Source organism: Hirundo rustica, chromosome 12, assembly GCF_015227805.2.
Source record: "Hirundo rustica isolate bHirRus1 chromosome 12, bHirRus1.pri.v3, whole genome shotgun sequence".
Taxonomy (NCBI): Eukaryota; Metazoa; Chordata; class Aves; order Passeriformes; family Hirundinidae; genus Hirundo; species Hirundo rustica.
In genome coordinates, this window is record NC_053461.1 from 16,813,428 (window position 1) to 16,827,579 (window position 14,152).

The window sequence follows — 14,152 nt, forward strand, 5'->3', positions numbered from 1 at the left end:
CAGATAAAAAATTTATTGAAAAGCCATAAAGCCATCTTGTACAGTTCTACATGGAGCAAAAAGGGAATAATTGTTTAATAAACATCAGATTTTTTTTTTTTAGTATCCCATGTAAGTCTTCATGAAAACCACATCCTTGGCACTTACATGCATTATAAACAAATTAACTGATGTTCCCACACACGTCCTTGCAATGGGTATATAAAGGATGCCTTACACACACAGCGCTTGTTCCAACAGTGGGTGGGCTCTCCTTTAAAATCCATCTATTCCTAGCAGCACTATTTTCTTAATACCAGAAAGATGTAAGAGGTATTTATATAGCTTCCCTATCAATCTACTTTCAGACCACCAGAAATACAAACTCGACGGCTTAAAAATTCCATTATCCTCTTTCTAATGAATGAAAGGAGGACGGAAAGACAAAGCCATCAGTTTCCATAAAATCCAGCATTCACTAGTGTCTGCTGTAACATTTCTAGATGGGCAAAGGGACTCTCCTGAATGCAAAGGAGCACTGCCCTCCCCACTGCGCCCACTCCTCGAGACCCTTCCTCCTCCTCCTCCTCCAGCAGCGACGCCGAGGCTGCAGCCGGCGCTGGCACCCACGGCCCCGGCGCCTGGGCCTGTCTATCTCCCCAGAAGCAAAAGTTACGTTGTTAGACACGCCTCAGTGAAATCTGGGGGTGTAAAGAAACAAACCTGCAATAAAGCATCCTCTGGAATAAAGCAGAGCCCGCGCCGAGAAGCACGTCAACAGACAACCCCTGATTTAAACCATTTCTTTTAACAATGCAAGCCGAGCAAGTATAAATTAACTCACACTTTTAAAAGCCAAACAACACCAGTTAGCTAATTTTATCAGCACTTAAAAAAAAAAATAATAAAAGCCACTTTGTTTTAGAGAAACTTGGTGAACTCAAGCCTGCCGTGTCTTGTGAAAGCAGGTAATACAGAATACAAAAAGGCAAATATGTTAGATGAGATAGGGCACCAAAATTTGGTAGAAAAATGGGGACTGAACTGACCAACAGATTTTCTTGCTCATCTCCAGCCTGTAAACCCAAAGCACAACAAGAGCACCACCACCTGTGATGCAATACTCAAAAAAACCCCCTCAGCTCCTTCACACTTCCCAATACGCTTATCCCATGCACTTCTAATTAGCTAATTGTGCCCACATTGATCCAATTAACAAGCCATAAAGATCTGAACAAAAGGAGCACATTCTGCCCAGTGGAGACTCCATTCAACCACGCCAACACCAGACAGAGCAAGATGTGGAGGACAAAAAGCGAGGCCAAGGCACTTGGCCACCGCTCCCGAGCGTTTCGCCATCGCTCCGGGACGCTGCTCCGAGATGCTCGGGGTGGAAAACCCGCAGGCACCTACCTCTCCCGTTTAGGAGTGTGGACTGATAGCTGTCCATTAGTTGAGGCGTGTGGGTTGATGATTAAGGAGGTTTTGGAGGAAGCAGAGGAGGGGACGCAGGTGGTGGACAGGTCCAGGCTGCTGTGGTTGTTGCCGGGTACCTCCTCCGCTGTGTGCGAGCTTGTCACTTCCTTCCAGAGCTGCTGCAGTTCTGTTGGAATCATGCCTGAAACAAACAAATTGGATAATTAAATCAATTAACAGCTAATTCGGCCGTCTTCAAACAGTAATTAAATCAAAGAGTCAGTAAACAAAGCCTAGTGTTAGTTTTGCCTGTGTGTGTTTTTGCGCATGTATTTTTTTTTTTTTTTTTAATAACTAAATGCTAATACTGCACTGCACGACTCCTCTACGCTCTGGTGTGACACCTGCAATACTCATGGAATGCAAAATCCGGGCTGTGGGGCAGAGGGATCCACACAACACCACACCCACACCAAACATCATGCTAAATATTATAATTTTTTTGGTAATTTTTAGACCAAAGGCCCATTTTCAGAGTCTCTACTCGGGCAAAAATCGCCCCCACACCCACAGCAAGGCTGACAGCAAAGGTGGCCACCGGCTACTCTATGTTTAGCTAAGAAAATAAATTTCTTTCTTTTTCCACAATTATTTTTGCCTTTTTTTTTGTAAGGAAAGTGACTACTTTCTAAACTGTTATTAAAAACAAGGAAGGTCTTAGGAAAAAAAAATACTCAGCTTTATTATTATGACAACATGAACCACAACATGACTAATTTTGTGCTTAAGTTTTAAATGATGACAAATAGCTTTGTTATTAAATACAGTTTTTATTAATCACTTTTAGACGTAAATTATGAATTCATATTGTCTTCCTGAAATGCTTTTCAAATTTTAACAGTCAAATTGATTATACTATGATTATTTCATTAACACACCTATCTTTCTCATTAATTTTGGTTTCTTGAACTGCTCACTTAATTGATGGATGTGTCTACCGAAAAACTGTATAACTTTCCATACAAGTAACACTATTATTACTGTCATTTCTTAGATCGATGCTAATGAGCCATTCAAAAGCAAAATGAAAACAGAAAATAAGCTTCAAGAAAAAATAATAATAAAAAATTGTGTTTTTTTAAACGTGCCAAAGTGGACACCAGGGTTAGAGAGACAGCATTCAGTAACTAATGCAAGTGAAAACTGCAAACTCCAATGGGCCAAATGGAAGGTGAACCATGTGCTCACGCTGAGATCATGCTTTTGGATAAAGCTGATGTTTGTGACATGATCCAACAAGTCCAGTTTCTCTCACTACAGACTATTTCAATGCTCTTTCAGAGAAGGCCATGGGAAAAAATTAGCAGTAGAGACACGTCACTCAAATATTCTGGGAAAAATAATAATAATAATAATAATAATAAGACAGTGTCTGTGTGTTTTTAAAGAGCTTTCTCATCACTGCGCTTCCAGCTCATCGTTTGGGTGACTGTTCATTGTTTCACCATGTTGTAGCTCTGGAGCTATCCTAAGGAAACCTGCCATTTTCTGAGTGTACAGCAGCAGCTCACACAGGCATGTATGTACCTCACCCAACCAAAGGTATTGAAATAAAAAAAAAAAAAAAAGCAGTATGCATTATATTCATTTGAAACACATAATAAAAAATGCCAAGGTCTAAATTTAATTTATTTTTGTCATTTAGAATACAATGGATAGATAATCATCTCAACGTGATCAGCCAAACATCTTTACTTTGCTAAACTGTTAAAGATTTTAATTATGCTAGCTTTGGAGAGCACTGGTCTAATGAGGCGATAGACTCCAGAGAATCTAAGTGGTTAAGAACTGTGAAATGAGTCTGATAGGATTTTTTTATATTCACCGTGGATCGTTTGCATATCAAAGAGGAGTAAATTATTGCACGACAGACCAATAACCTTCCCCGCCTTTCCCAGAGTAGCATTAACAAAAACAGTTGGTCTCCGGTAACGGTTCACTACAAAAAAATGCTGAAATCCTTAAAGTATCTGCAATTAATATATATTAGGGAAGAGGCTTCAATTTATACATTAAGTGATCAGATATTCTTAGGACACATCCGTTTCTCTAAAGCCACATCACTTTCCTTTCATCAGCCCCAAATGCCAATTATATTTTGATGGATTTTGTCCCAAATGAGCATTTAGTTATTAGACATATTCAATTATTACTTGTCCCCTGGAATTAAACCTCTGAGCAAATTAAACAAAGAAAAAGGTCAGTACACAAGCCCGTGTCCTGTTTTGCTGTGTGGGGGCTATTATTTTCAAACACCTTGCAAAGTGACAGTGTGGGATGTATTTTTAGCTAACATGCTTGACAGGACTGTCTGCGCACTAACAATTACCTGTGAGCAGGGCTGACCCTTACACACTGTTTACTCAGTTGAAACAATAGTGAATAGACTTGTCTGTTGATGATAACATATTGATATGAGAACATATGAGCCGACACCTATTTTTATTTTCCAGAACAAGCAAATAGGGAAAGAATAACTGGCCTTTTCTTCATTTTATTAATTTTTTTAAATCTGGATTTCTGCAGGTTTTTAATTAGACACAGGCTAACATCCACTCTCCCTGTTCTCCACTTTCCTCTCCTCCCAGTCACTTCTGGATCTACCAACACTTTCTCCCAAGGAAAAGCCTGAAAGTGTTACAGCCATTAAAACAGACATACACATGATATTTATGCCTCTAGAAGTCCAAGTGTTTGGTCTAACTTCCCATACAAGCATAACTCCCATTAGTACTAACAACAACTATACCACATATGTAAAGACAAATAAAATATACCCAGTTGTGTGTGGGAAAACGCTGGAGGATAATAAGGATTTTAGGCTGGGTGACACTAAAGAGCTAACTGTGATGTCATACATGCCTGCACACAACCCCTTGCCAAAAATTGATTACACCACCTGATTAGTAAAATAAAATAAAATTAGAAACAGCCTCTCTCCTCCTGCCCTAAATTTAGTTCCTTTAGAATAATTCTGGAGAGAATTCCTGACTAGCCTGTCAAACCGGGCAGCTGAAAGGTATGCTCATCACTCATCCAGCAAAATGGTTAAATAAAATAATAGAACAAATGGCAAAAGCAAGTCAAATAGATCCACGACCACTCTCAATAAATTATGTAATTTAGCATTTAACAGTCTCATTTTAACAGTGAGAGCGAAATTTCAAGTCAGATTCCCAGAACTGCACTGCAATTACCCGAGATCGCTGCGACTTCCTACGGACCAGGAACGGGATTCAGACCTGAAACTGCCAAATCTACGGGAGCAATCAGGCACCCGGATGTCTCAGTCCTATTATTTTCACTCGCTGGTGATCTAAAGTGTGATTTGCAGTTTCATTTTGAGGATACTAAAGATCTCACTCTCGCAGCTCAGAGCACTGCTGAAATGGGGTTTATTTTAAAACTGCTGCTATGTACAGATGTAAAATCTAGATTACAGAAGTGTCTAAATACTAAGCAGCAAAGATTACACAAATAAAACACTAAAGGATATGCTATTTTGTTTAAGACAATAGGCGAGCACTAAAAACTAAAATGAAACTAAAATACAGATTTAAACAATCTATTAGTTCTGAAAACATAACAGAAATGTCACTTATGAAGTAGCATTCGCTCCTTCGAAACATTTATTACTATTACAGATACTTAAGACTAAAAGCAAAATGCTTTTAACTGAATTCAGAGCTACATTTACTAGAGAGATGATTTTATTTCTTTTATACACACACATACAGTATTTGTCTCAGACTTGCAAACTGTTCTGAAAACGAAAGGGCACGAGAGATGTAATTTTTTAAAAAAATAAGAAGTGTCCATTACCAATTATTTTAAACTATAGCCCTGGCTCTTCATTGCATTTTTCAGGACAACTAGTCATCTTGATTATGAAAGAAAATGTAGGCACAGGTTTAAAAAATGTATGTTGTGGGGACAGTTGACAGATTACTGCTCATGGAACTCAATTTCCCAACCCCAGGTATCACCGGCTCAAAGACAAACAGAGTTGCTCAACCTCTTTGTGTCCTTGTACCTCCATACCCAGGTGACCATGTTCAAGCAAGCAGAAAGTTGATTTAAACCTCATAATGACATCAGTTTTAAGCCATCGTCTCTCTGATAAAAAGGAATAAAATATCGTGCTGGATTGCAACCCGCCTCAAGTCTCAAATCCCTCTTTCCTGCCGGCTCCCACCGCCCCCAACGCTCGCAGCTCATTTCCCTGCCAGAACCAGCCCTCTCTGCTTATGTTTGTGTCTCTCTGGCGTGCAAGTCAGCACCCCTCAGGTTTTAAACGTGCTCCTGGGCGAGGACTAATAGTTACACTTCCCTGCTAACCATATCAATCAATGCCATGACGGCTGAATTACCCACCGGTGTCTCCGATGTGTTACTGCACAGATTACACTTCATGCATCACCACATTCATTTCTTACACATTACACATGAGCGTGTCTTGTCACTGCCCAATTGCCCTCCTTTGGACAGCTTAACTGATGGACTATACAATGAACCTTACTGAGCCAACTTAATGGTATAGGAGCTGTGGGAAAAATTAGCCAGGTTGAAGCTTGAGTCCGGTGGGTGTGTGGGAACAGCCTGGGATGCTTCCAACAATAAATCTGAGGCGTAATTAATGCACGTTACAACATCTTGCAAGCATAAATGGCACTTCATCTACATGCCCTTTTTTCCTGGACTCGTTTCACACCTTCTCCCTGTCTCTCTGCATTGATTGTGGCTGACCAGGTACTGCCCCAAGCCTGATCCTGCAGCTCCCAGCTAGGCACCACCTTCCCAGGGATCAGCCTCCAACTCCTGCACAGTGCTGCTCTACACCAGCCATCCAGTTTTGGGATGCTGGGAAGTTGAACTGAGACTTCGGGAGTCAGGGGTCAGGCCCCCAAAAGCTCGGCCTCTCAACGCAGGAGTTAATACCTTTCTGAGTCTGGCAAAAATAAGCCTAAATAAAGCACATCAGCCACACAGCTAAGCAGACTCCACTTCCCAGTTTGGCCTCAGTTTATCCATATAAGTTAATATTCACCAGCCACCTTACTTTTTTGCAGCTATGTACACAGAAAAAAAGGAGGGTGAAGAACAGAAGCAATTTCTTCTTATCCCCTCCATTTAAGTGAACAGAGCTGAATGTAAATTCATTGTATGATTTAGAAACTAGGAACAACCCTAAGGCTGCTTTCAAGATCCCAAATCATTCAACCTGGGCTGACTCAAGCTATAAAGGTGAATGTTCAAATTTATTATGGGGCAAGGGAGAAGGCAGGATTATTCAGAAATATCAGCATCGTGGTTGATGCCATGGCATGCCTGAGCCGTGCCAGCTCCAAATAGTCTGCTTTAACCACAGCAGCCAGAGCTCAGACAAGTCTGTTAAACTGTCCCACGGCTTGCAGACAAACCCAGTTTAAAAAGTAAAATAATAAATTTAAGCCAAAAAATAAAAGAGAGAATAAAAGCCCTAGGTTATAATCACTGTCAAAAGTAGTGTGGATTTAAGTAGTGCTTTCAGTGTATCAATGTCCTAGAAAAATAAAATAAATTGGGATTTCAGCAAAGCAGAAATTCAGAATTCACTTCTTGCAGAGTGCAGGACTGAATAAAGACGGAGGAGGATCTAATTGTCAATAACACCATTAGAATTAAATGGAGTTAATCCCAATTTGCCTCAGTGTGGAGGAAGGAACAGAAGCACCGAGGCAGTGACACGAAGGCTGGGGAGAGCAGCCGTGTCCCCTCTCCCTGGCAGCCACAGCCAAGGGCACTCGGAGCTCCTCCGCCTGTGGGTCAGAGCTGCTCTGTGCCAGCTCATGGCCAGGCTGGGACCAGGAAGGCCCAATCAACACATCTGAGAAAGGAAAAGCTGCTCTCACACATCCTGAGCCATGAAGCCAGCACCAGGAATCAATAAAGACTCCTCCTGTGAAGGATTCCAAGCCCAGATGAGTACAACCAGCAGCTCTGAGTCCGCCAGACCAGCTACAGCTGTACAAACTGCCTGTGAACTCCAAGCCCTCTGCAACCTGCCAGTCAGGGCAGCCCAGGACTGCAGCACCGCCCTTCTCAAAAAATGCCTTTATAATGCCCACCCTGCCTGTCAGCATCTTTCTGTGCTTACTATTTTATGAGCCTGTGAGCTCTTCCTCTCTCTCCCCCCACGTGACAACCCCGTGTGAGCATGCACACTGCCCTCAAAGCCCTCACCTACCTTGTGCAAGGGGCTGCAAAGGCAGAGCAGGCTGCCCGGGCTGGATCGTCAGCAGCCCCTGACGCTGCAGAGACAGGAGGTGCTGCTGCTGCAACTGCTGCATCTGCAAGAGCTGCTGCTGAAAGGCCAGCTGCTGCGTGGCCACTTGCTGCTGCTGGGGCTGCGAAAAACAAAAACAAAATACAAGTAAAAATGCACACTTGTTAACTCAAGAGCAAAGCAGAGGATTTACAGGGCCCCTTGTCTCAATGTGCTTCAACTTCTGATGGCAGTCACCCGGTACCAAGGCCAAGCCAGTGAGCCCACCACCCCTGGCAAAGACCCCAAGGTATGTTTAGATGCTGGAGCTAACACAGGGCTGCAGATTCCCATCTCCAGTGGTTAACTTTCACCCAGCCTAAATCCCTGCTGCCATCCCAATTACAAATGGCTGCAGCATCTCTTGGTCCGTGTGTTCTTCTTTTACCCCGTATGTGGCTGCATTTCAGCAGTGGGTAGAGCAAACACTGATGAAAATCCTGGGTAATTCTTTGAGGCAAAGAACGTGAAAATCACACTCATGATCACATCACACTTAGATGTAACAAGAAACCCTGCACTGTGCTCTGTTTGCTCATTCAAGGGTTGTCCCAACTATTAAGGCAATTCAACTGGTTTAATTTATGGTATTTTATACTCACTCTCTCTTCTTCATCCATCAAGCCCCACAATACTTTCTGTTACACTGGAATTATTCTCTGCTGTATTTAAGGCTGCTACTTCTGCACTTTGAAATTTTTAATTATTCTCACTAGAAAGAAGATGGAGTTGCTTTACTCCACAGGGATGTGAACCTTGAACCTTCGAGGTGTAAAAGAACATGTTGCTTTTCTCACTACTGTACCAGGAGAAGCTTTTAACTACTCTGTTTATCACTTCTGACATAAATAAATGAGAAAAAATCAGACCTTTGAAGAAGAAAAACTTCATCTAATATTGTTAATTAGCCATGACAAACGATGAAATAACATTGTAAATCTTTCATAGAAACAGCCACTAGATTTTAATTACACACATTCATAATTTAGCAAACAACATCTTACTTGAATGTGAGTGTTTAATATGTACAGTACTCGAGGCTTCAGAGTCCTTAATTTTGTTCAGTTAAGGAAGCCTCTAGGTTTTGCTTCCATGCTCATCTCGTATTTTATTTGCTTTGTTCTTTAAAATCCATGAAAGGCTTTGCATTTTGATAAATATCTTTTTATTTATTGTACAATGACAGGAGGAAAACTTTTGTTGTGTAAAACATCAATACATCATGCCAGTGTTTAGCAGTTCCTTGTGCTAGCCAAAAAAAATTAATGTAGATTTCCTTAGTAATTATCTGAGTGATAGAAAGATAATACAGTGCAGCAGTACAATAAATAGAAGGAAATTATCTAATATCCCTAATCTGCTAGGAATCATATCAAGGTGGAGGTCTTATACACATTATGGCTAACAATTAGGGAAAGAAAATTAACTCTTACCAAACTCCACACTTTCACAAACCCACCCTAGCCAGATTCCGAGCTTTCTGTCACTGTTCCTTGACACCAAACCAGAGGATCACTGGCCCCATTCCCTACTGGTGTTACACAGAGAAAAAATCCCACCAGAGCTGCTGGAGCAGGACTGACAGACACCAACTGTGGGTTTGACCCCCACCTTCTAGTACAACCATGCCCCATCAACCCTAATACTGCGACCCACAACTCTGAGAGTTAGCCATTCTATTCATCCTCTTTATAAACTCATCTTATTTCCAGAGAAAACCTCGGACTTCAGGAACACATCTAAACAAATAGGTGTTTGGATATTCCAAAACTCGGAGAGTTTACATTTCTTTGCAACAGCTTGCTCTGACACATCCATTTGTTGCAACTATTCGCAACAGCACCATATGCATGCAGGCCCCAGCAACAGTTGTACTGAGCTAAAGCAACGTTTGCCTCCATAAATATTAATTTTAAAATATATATGCTTAATGAATTTATTTTAATATATTTATATTATTAGTTCTAGGAGTAGTAAGCTGTGTTTTACCTATTTGTAATAAGAGTGCAAAGTTAGCACATGGGGTTTGTTTTTTTTTTTTTTTAAAAACCCTTTATATCAATTGACTGATGCCCGTTTGGTTGTCTTCTCAGCTATCCTAAGAAAAGCTCTTGAACACACTCTACTTTGAAAAGCCAGGATATAAAAGTATACAAGGCCCATTGTCCAAGAAAGAATTTAAAAGCAAGACACGTTGCCAAACTGCGCTCCCCACCCAGTTACCAAACACAGGATACAAGGCAGTTTGTTTACTTCTCACAATTGAATGCATACAAAAAAGGTCTCGGTGCAGTCCTGTTGTCAGGTCAGTAGTCAGTGTTAAAATGCTGAAATATCCTGATAAAACTTGCATTTTTGATCCCCTCCCTAAAGCTTCTGTCAAAGGTCTGTTTTCCTTTCTTAGGTTACTCCCTACTGCCTAACATAAACTGTCACAGCGCCGGAGGACAAACGGCCCTGCTCGGGAAACGGCGCGCTCCGTCCAGCGCCGCGGCTGCGCGGGACCCCCGGCACTCCCCTGGCTCTGGGGAGCCCCAGCTTTTCCAGGGGAGAGCTGGAAAAGGGCTGAGACCCCCCCAGCACCTCTGCCCATCGCCGTGGGGCACTGCTCGCCCACCGCCACACCGCGCAGCCCTCGAGTGAAACCCCCTGGAACCTCGCCGGGGCCCGTCTGTTGCTCCGCTCGGGGGTCGGGTTCCTTTCACCGGTGGGGCTGGGGAGGTTTGTTGTGTTTTCCCCTCTTTCACGACAGCACAATAGGACAAGGCACTCACAAAACGACTTGGGGGATGCCGTACATGAATACGCTTGTTCCATCTGTCAAGGTACACGCTCAGCCCTCGTTAGCACCGCAGTCGCTGGCCCCCACCACGGCACTGCCTGTCAGTTCTCAGTGCCAGAGGGAGGGGGAAGAAATAAAATAATACAAGACCACCTTCTCCATGCTAATTTAGCGAGAATAACCTCCTTAAGCTGGGCTGAACAAACCTGTGGGGTGAAACGCGTTGTTGAAATGGACCTCCACTAAAACCGTCAGCAAAAATACTCCCCCCACAAACCCCTAGAATAAGCTGAAGAGAGTTAGGTCCTTGCACTCCTTGCAGCTACTGTGGTAAAATGCTCTTCTTGAAACAGGAAGGAGTCCTTTCTCATTGTTGCTTTCGCTAGTGTAATATCAGAAGTGTGACCACAGTAAATCAGTGTGTTAGATATTGAAATGCCATCACATTGTCTAACTTCCCTTCTTGTCTTTTTTAACACAAAGTATTTTTTTTTCTTTAAGCTCCAAGCCCTCATCTTTGTGTCTGAGATGCTCTCCTGTCTGACAACAGCAATTTAGAAGAGTTAACTTTTATCGTTCATTCTGCTGTGTAACTTTCCCCTTCAAATTTCTTTATCTGCCCTCTGAGCTCATCTGAACTTTCATGTTCTCCCAGCATGCAGGCTTGCATTCAAAACTATGTCTAATAGACCAAATAAGAGGTTAATAAGAAGTGGCAACAGAAAGAAAAAATACAATCCCTGGTAACTGATAAGAATGACAGTGGCAGCCCTTTATTGTTTGTCTTCAAATATAGAGTTAAAGATCTTTAAAAAACTAAATTTTGACGCCTTTGAAAAGAAAGAAGCACAAAATAACAACAGGGGGTTATTGCCTGCCAGCCACAGGGGAGAAGCTCCATAATTCTTATTCTCCCTTTTGAAGGCTGTTAGAAATCTGATTCAAAAAAGCAACAGCAGAAGGAGAAAGCCTCTTGAGGCTATCGCCATTTCCTGTGATCATGCATAATGCGTTTCAAAAGTGGGTTTTTACCAATTCTGTTGATCAATTGCACCTCCTTCATATTCCCTCTTTTTTCTGCTGTGTTTACATCTGATGTGACTCAATGACAAGCGCTGTCTGAGACTGTGAAACAGACCTGTCATGTTGATTTATGGGCGCATCAAACCACGACTTGTCCAAACTGAAGCTCGCAGTTCATTAATTAGAGAGTTGTGACTTTGAAGTCAGCTTTCAGACTGTGGTTTTTAACATTTGGCTTAATTTATATGCTCTTGAATGTGGATCTCTAAGGAAAAAACTGAAATTCCCTTCTTGTCTTTGAACTTCTTTTGACCGCACAATAATCATTTCTTTGTCCAGAGTGATGCCTGCATCCCAGAGTCATTAACGCGCATTGAACTGCCACTGATGAGTAAGCCCTACTGAATTAGAAAAACAGCCAGCAAAACAAAGCTGAGAGCATTCTGCACAGTGATATCTCACAATTACATGCCTTCCCTCCCTGTGCCATTTCCATTTTAATTACTGTTAGTCCTTTAGATTTACATTTTAGACACTTTTTAATCTGTTCCCTTTTTATTATAGTGGAGCCCGTAAGCGCGCTATGGTTAAGGTTGTGTCAGCGTTTCCATTATAAACCCCCCTGTTTTCAGGGGTTTATAACTCAGCTGGAAAAATTCACTCGGGGTTGAAACTTGGCACAGGTGGCACGATTTGCCGAAATTTCAAGGGGAATGGGGAGCAGAAATTGGTGCACGCTTCGAGCAACACCCCTCATCAGGTGACATGAGCGCCGCCGCTATCACCGGACATCACCCAGTGCCTCACGCCAGGAGGCAGCTTTCTAGGATCTACCTAAGCCAGCAGTGATGTCAGATCAAACAGGAAAAGTCTCAAACGCCTCTAAAGGACTTAAGAGGTGGACTCGGCACCTTAAAACTTAATTGCAGGAAAATTTAAGCACACCAAATACTACAAAGTTTTGGACGTGACAGGTATTTTGGAAGGGAAAGGTACCTAAAGGACAGGCAGAAACTACCCCGGCCTGTCCCCTTCAGTTATGGACCATGAGAGTAAGGTCTCCTGTCACCTCTTCTCCATGCCACCACGGATGCTGCTCCGTGTGGTCCCTCCTGCTCAGGCCGTGCTGCAAGGCATGTGCAACCAGAACCTCTCCGGCTGGGAAGTGCAAGCCCAAACTCAACACCTCTTGGCATTCTGTCTTGTTTAGAGAGGACAGCAGCAAGCTGGGCCTGCTGACTTGCCTCCTCCCCTCTCCACCGTAACTAACTTCCCAAAGCACTCCCCCAAGATACAAGTCTGGATGCCTGCTCCAGGACTCATACCGAACGGCAAGGCCTGGTCCCCTGCTATAAAATATGTGGCAGCAAGCAAATGGAAAGCACAGGAAAACACGGGCGAAAACAGGACAATAACTCTAAATCTGAGAGCTGAGGCCCGATAGAGTCAGTTCAGTTGCGCAATCATTTATAAGATGAATGACAGTTTAATAGCCACTAGACAGTCCCCGGGGATCTGTGGTTTGAAAGTAAAATGGGTATTGTCTGTACCTCTTTAGGCTGTTTTCCAGCATGTTGTTGCTGTAAAAGTTGAAGCTGCAACTGTTCCTGTTGTTTCTTATAAAACTCTTGAAGCTGCTGCTACAAAGAAAAGGAAAGATGGTAAGTAACAAAGTGGAGAGCCAATTCAGTGTCCCTTTTGGTGTAACACGCAAACTGTGATTTGAAAAATAGCATCCTTTTATCTGTAATGGTCTGACCTTTAGTTTGAAACTCAACAATAAATTCAGTGCACACTGACTATTCTTGGCATTATCGTTTGAAAAGTAATCTCCAAAATGAACTGATGAAAAACATACCATTTTCTACACAAACTAATTAAAATAAGGCAAGGAATGACCTTTGATTGTAACAACAAAGCCAAAATGCCCTTGCTGAGAGAGCCTGGCGAATCTCTGTTGTGAAACACACATGCTTTCTAAATGATAGGGTTTGACTGTATTAAGTGTTGTTCAATACATGCATAGACATCCTGGGAAATACTCTCCTCCTCCCGTTCCCCAGATGTGCTCTGCGCAGGCAGCGCTCTGGCCGCGGGCAGGACGGAGCCTGGCAGCCAGGAGGGAGCAGGCAGGGTTGGGCTGGGTGGAAGCTGACACCCACCTGGGCTCTGTGAGACCCCACTGTGCCAAACCCTGTGGTAACAGAGCCTTCAGGGCTTGCTGGTGGCCAGCTTCCAGCTGAGAAAGGACCACGGGCTGCGAGCAGCACTGACACACAGCCCGGCATATGTTGGCTGAAATCAAACAGGCTCGCAAACCTCTCCACTTCTGTTTCCACAGCCCTTTACGGTTCCAGATGGAAATAACGAGGTCTAAATCAGGAAGTATGGCCCTTCTACCTTGTTTATTCCAATCAGTCAGGGCACACCAAGCCTTCTGAGGGATGCAGGCAAAAGCAACAGGGACATCTGCCGAAGTCCTGACACTTAAATATGCATCTGTATTATTTAGCTGATCTTGGAAACACTCCTAGCACTGCTCCCTGGATTTGTTTCCAGTAGCTATTTCTAGAATTAAAAACAAAAGA

The 14,152-nt window shown here is 42.8% G+C and overlaps 1 protein-coding gene across 20 annotated transcripts in view; it reads right to left on the reverse strand.

Moving 5' to 3' along the window:
- FOXP1 (forkhead box P1) overlaps positions 1-14,152 on the reverse strand; it is a 380,821-nt gene that overhangs the window by 61,089 nt on the left and 305,580 nt on the right. For 18 of the 20 annotated variants that reach the window (XM_040076749.2, XM_040076751.2, XM_040076755.2 and 15 more), the window contains 3 exons: positions 13,115-13,204; positions 7,682-7,841; positions 1,393-1,597 (listed from right to left, as the gene is read on the reverse strand). In XM_040076749.2, the coding sequence (XP_039932683.1) occupies positions 1,393-1,597; positions 7,682-7,841; positions 13,115-13,204 (455 nt within the window). The remainder of the gene's footprint in view (positions 1-1,392; positions 1,598-7,681; positions 7,842-13,114; positions 13,205-14,152) is intronic. The other 2 variants (XM_040076756.2, XM_040076760.1) reach the window with 1 other exon arrangement.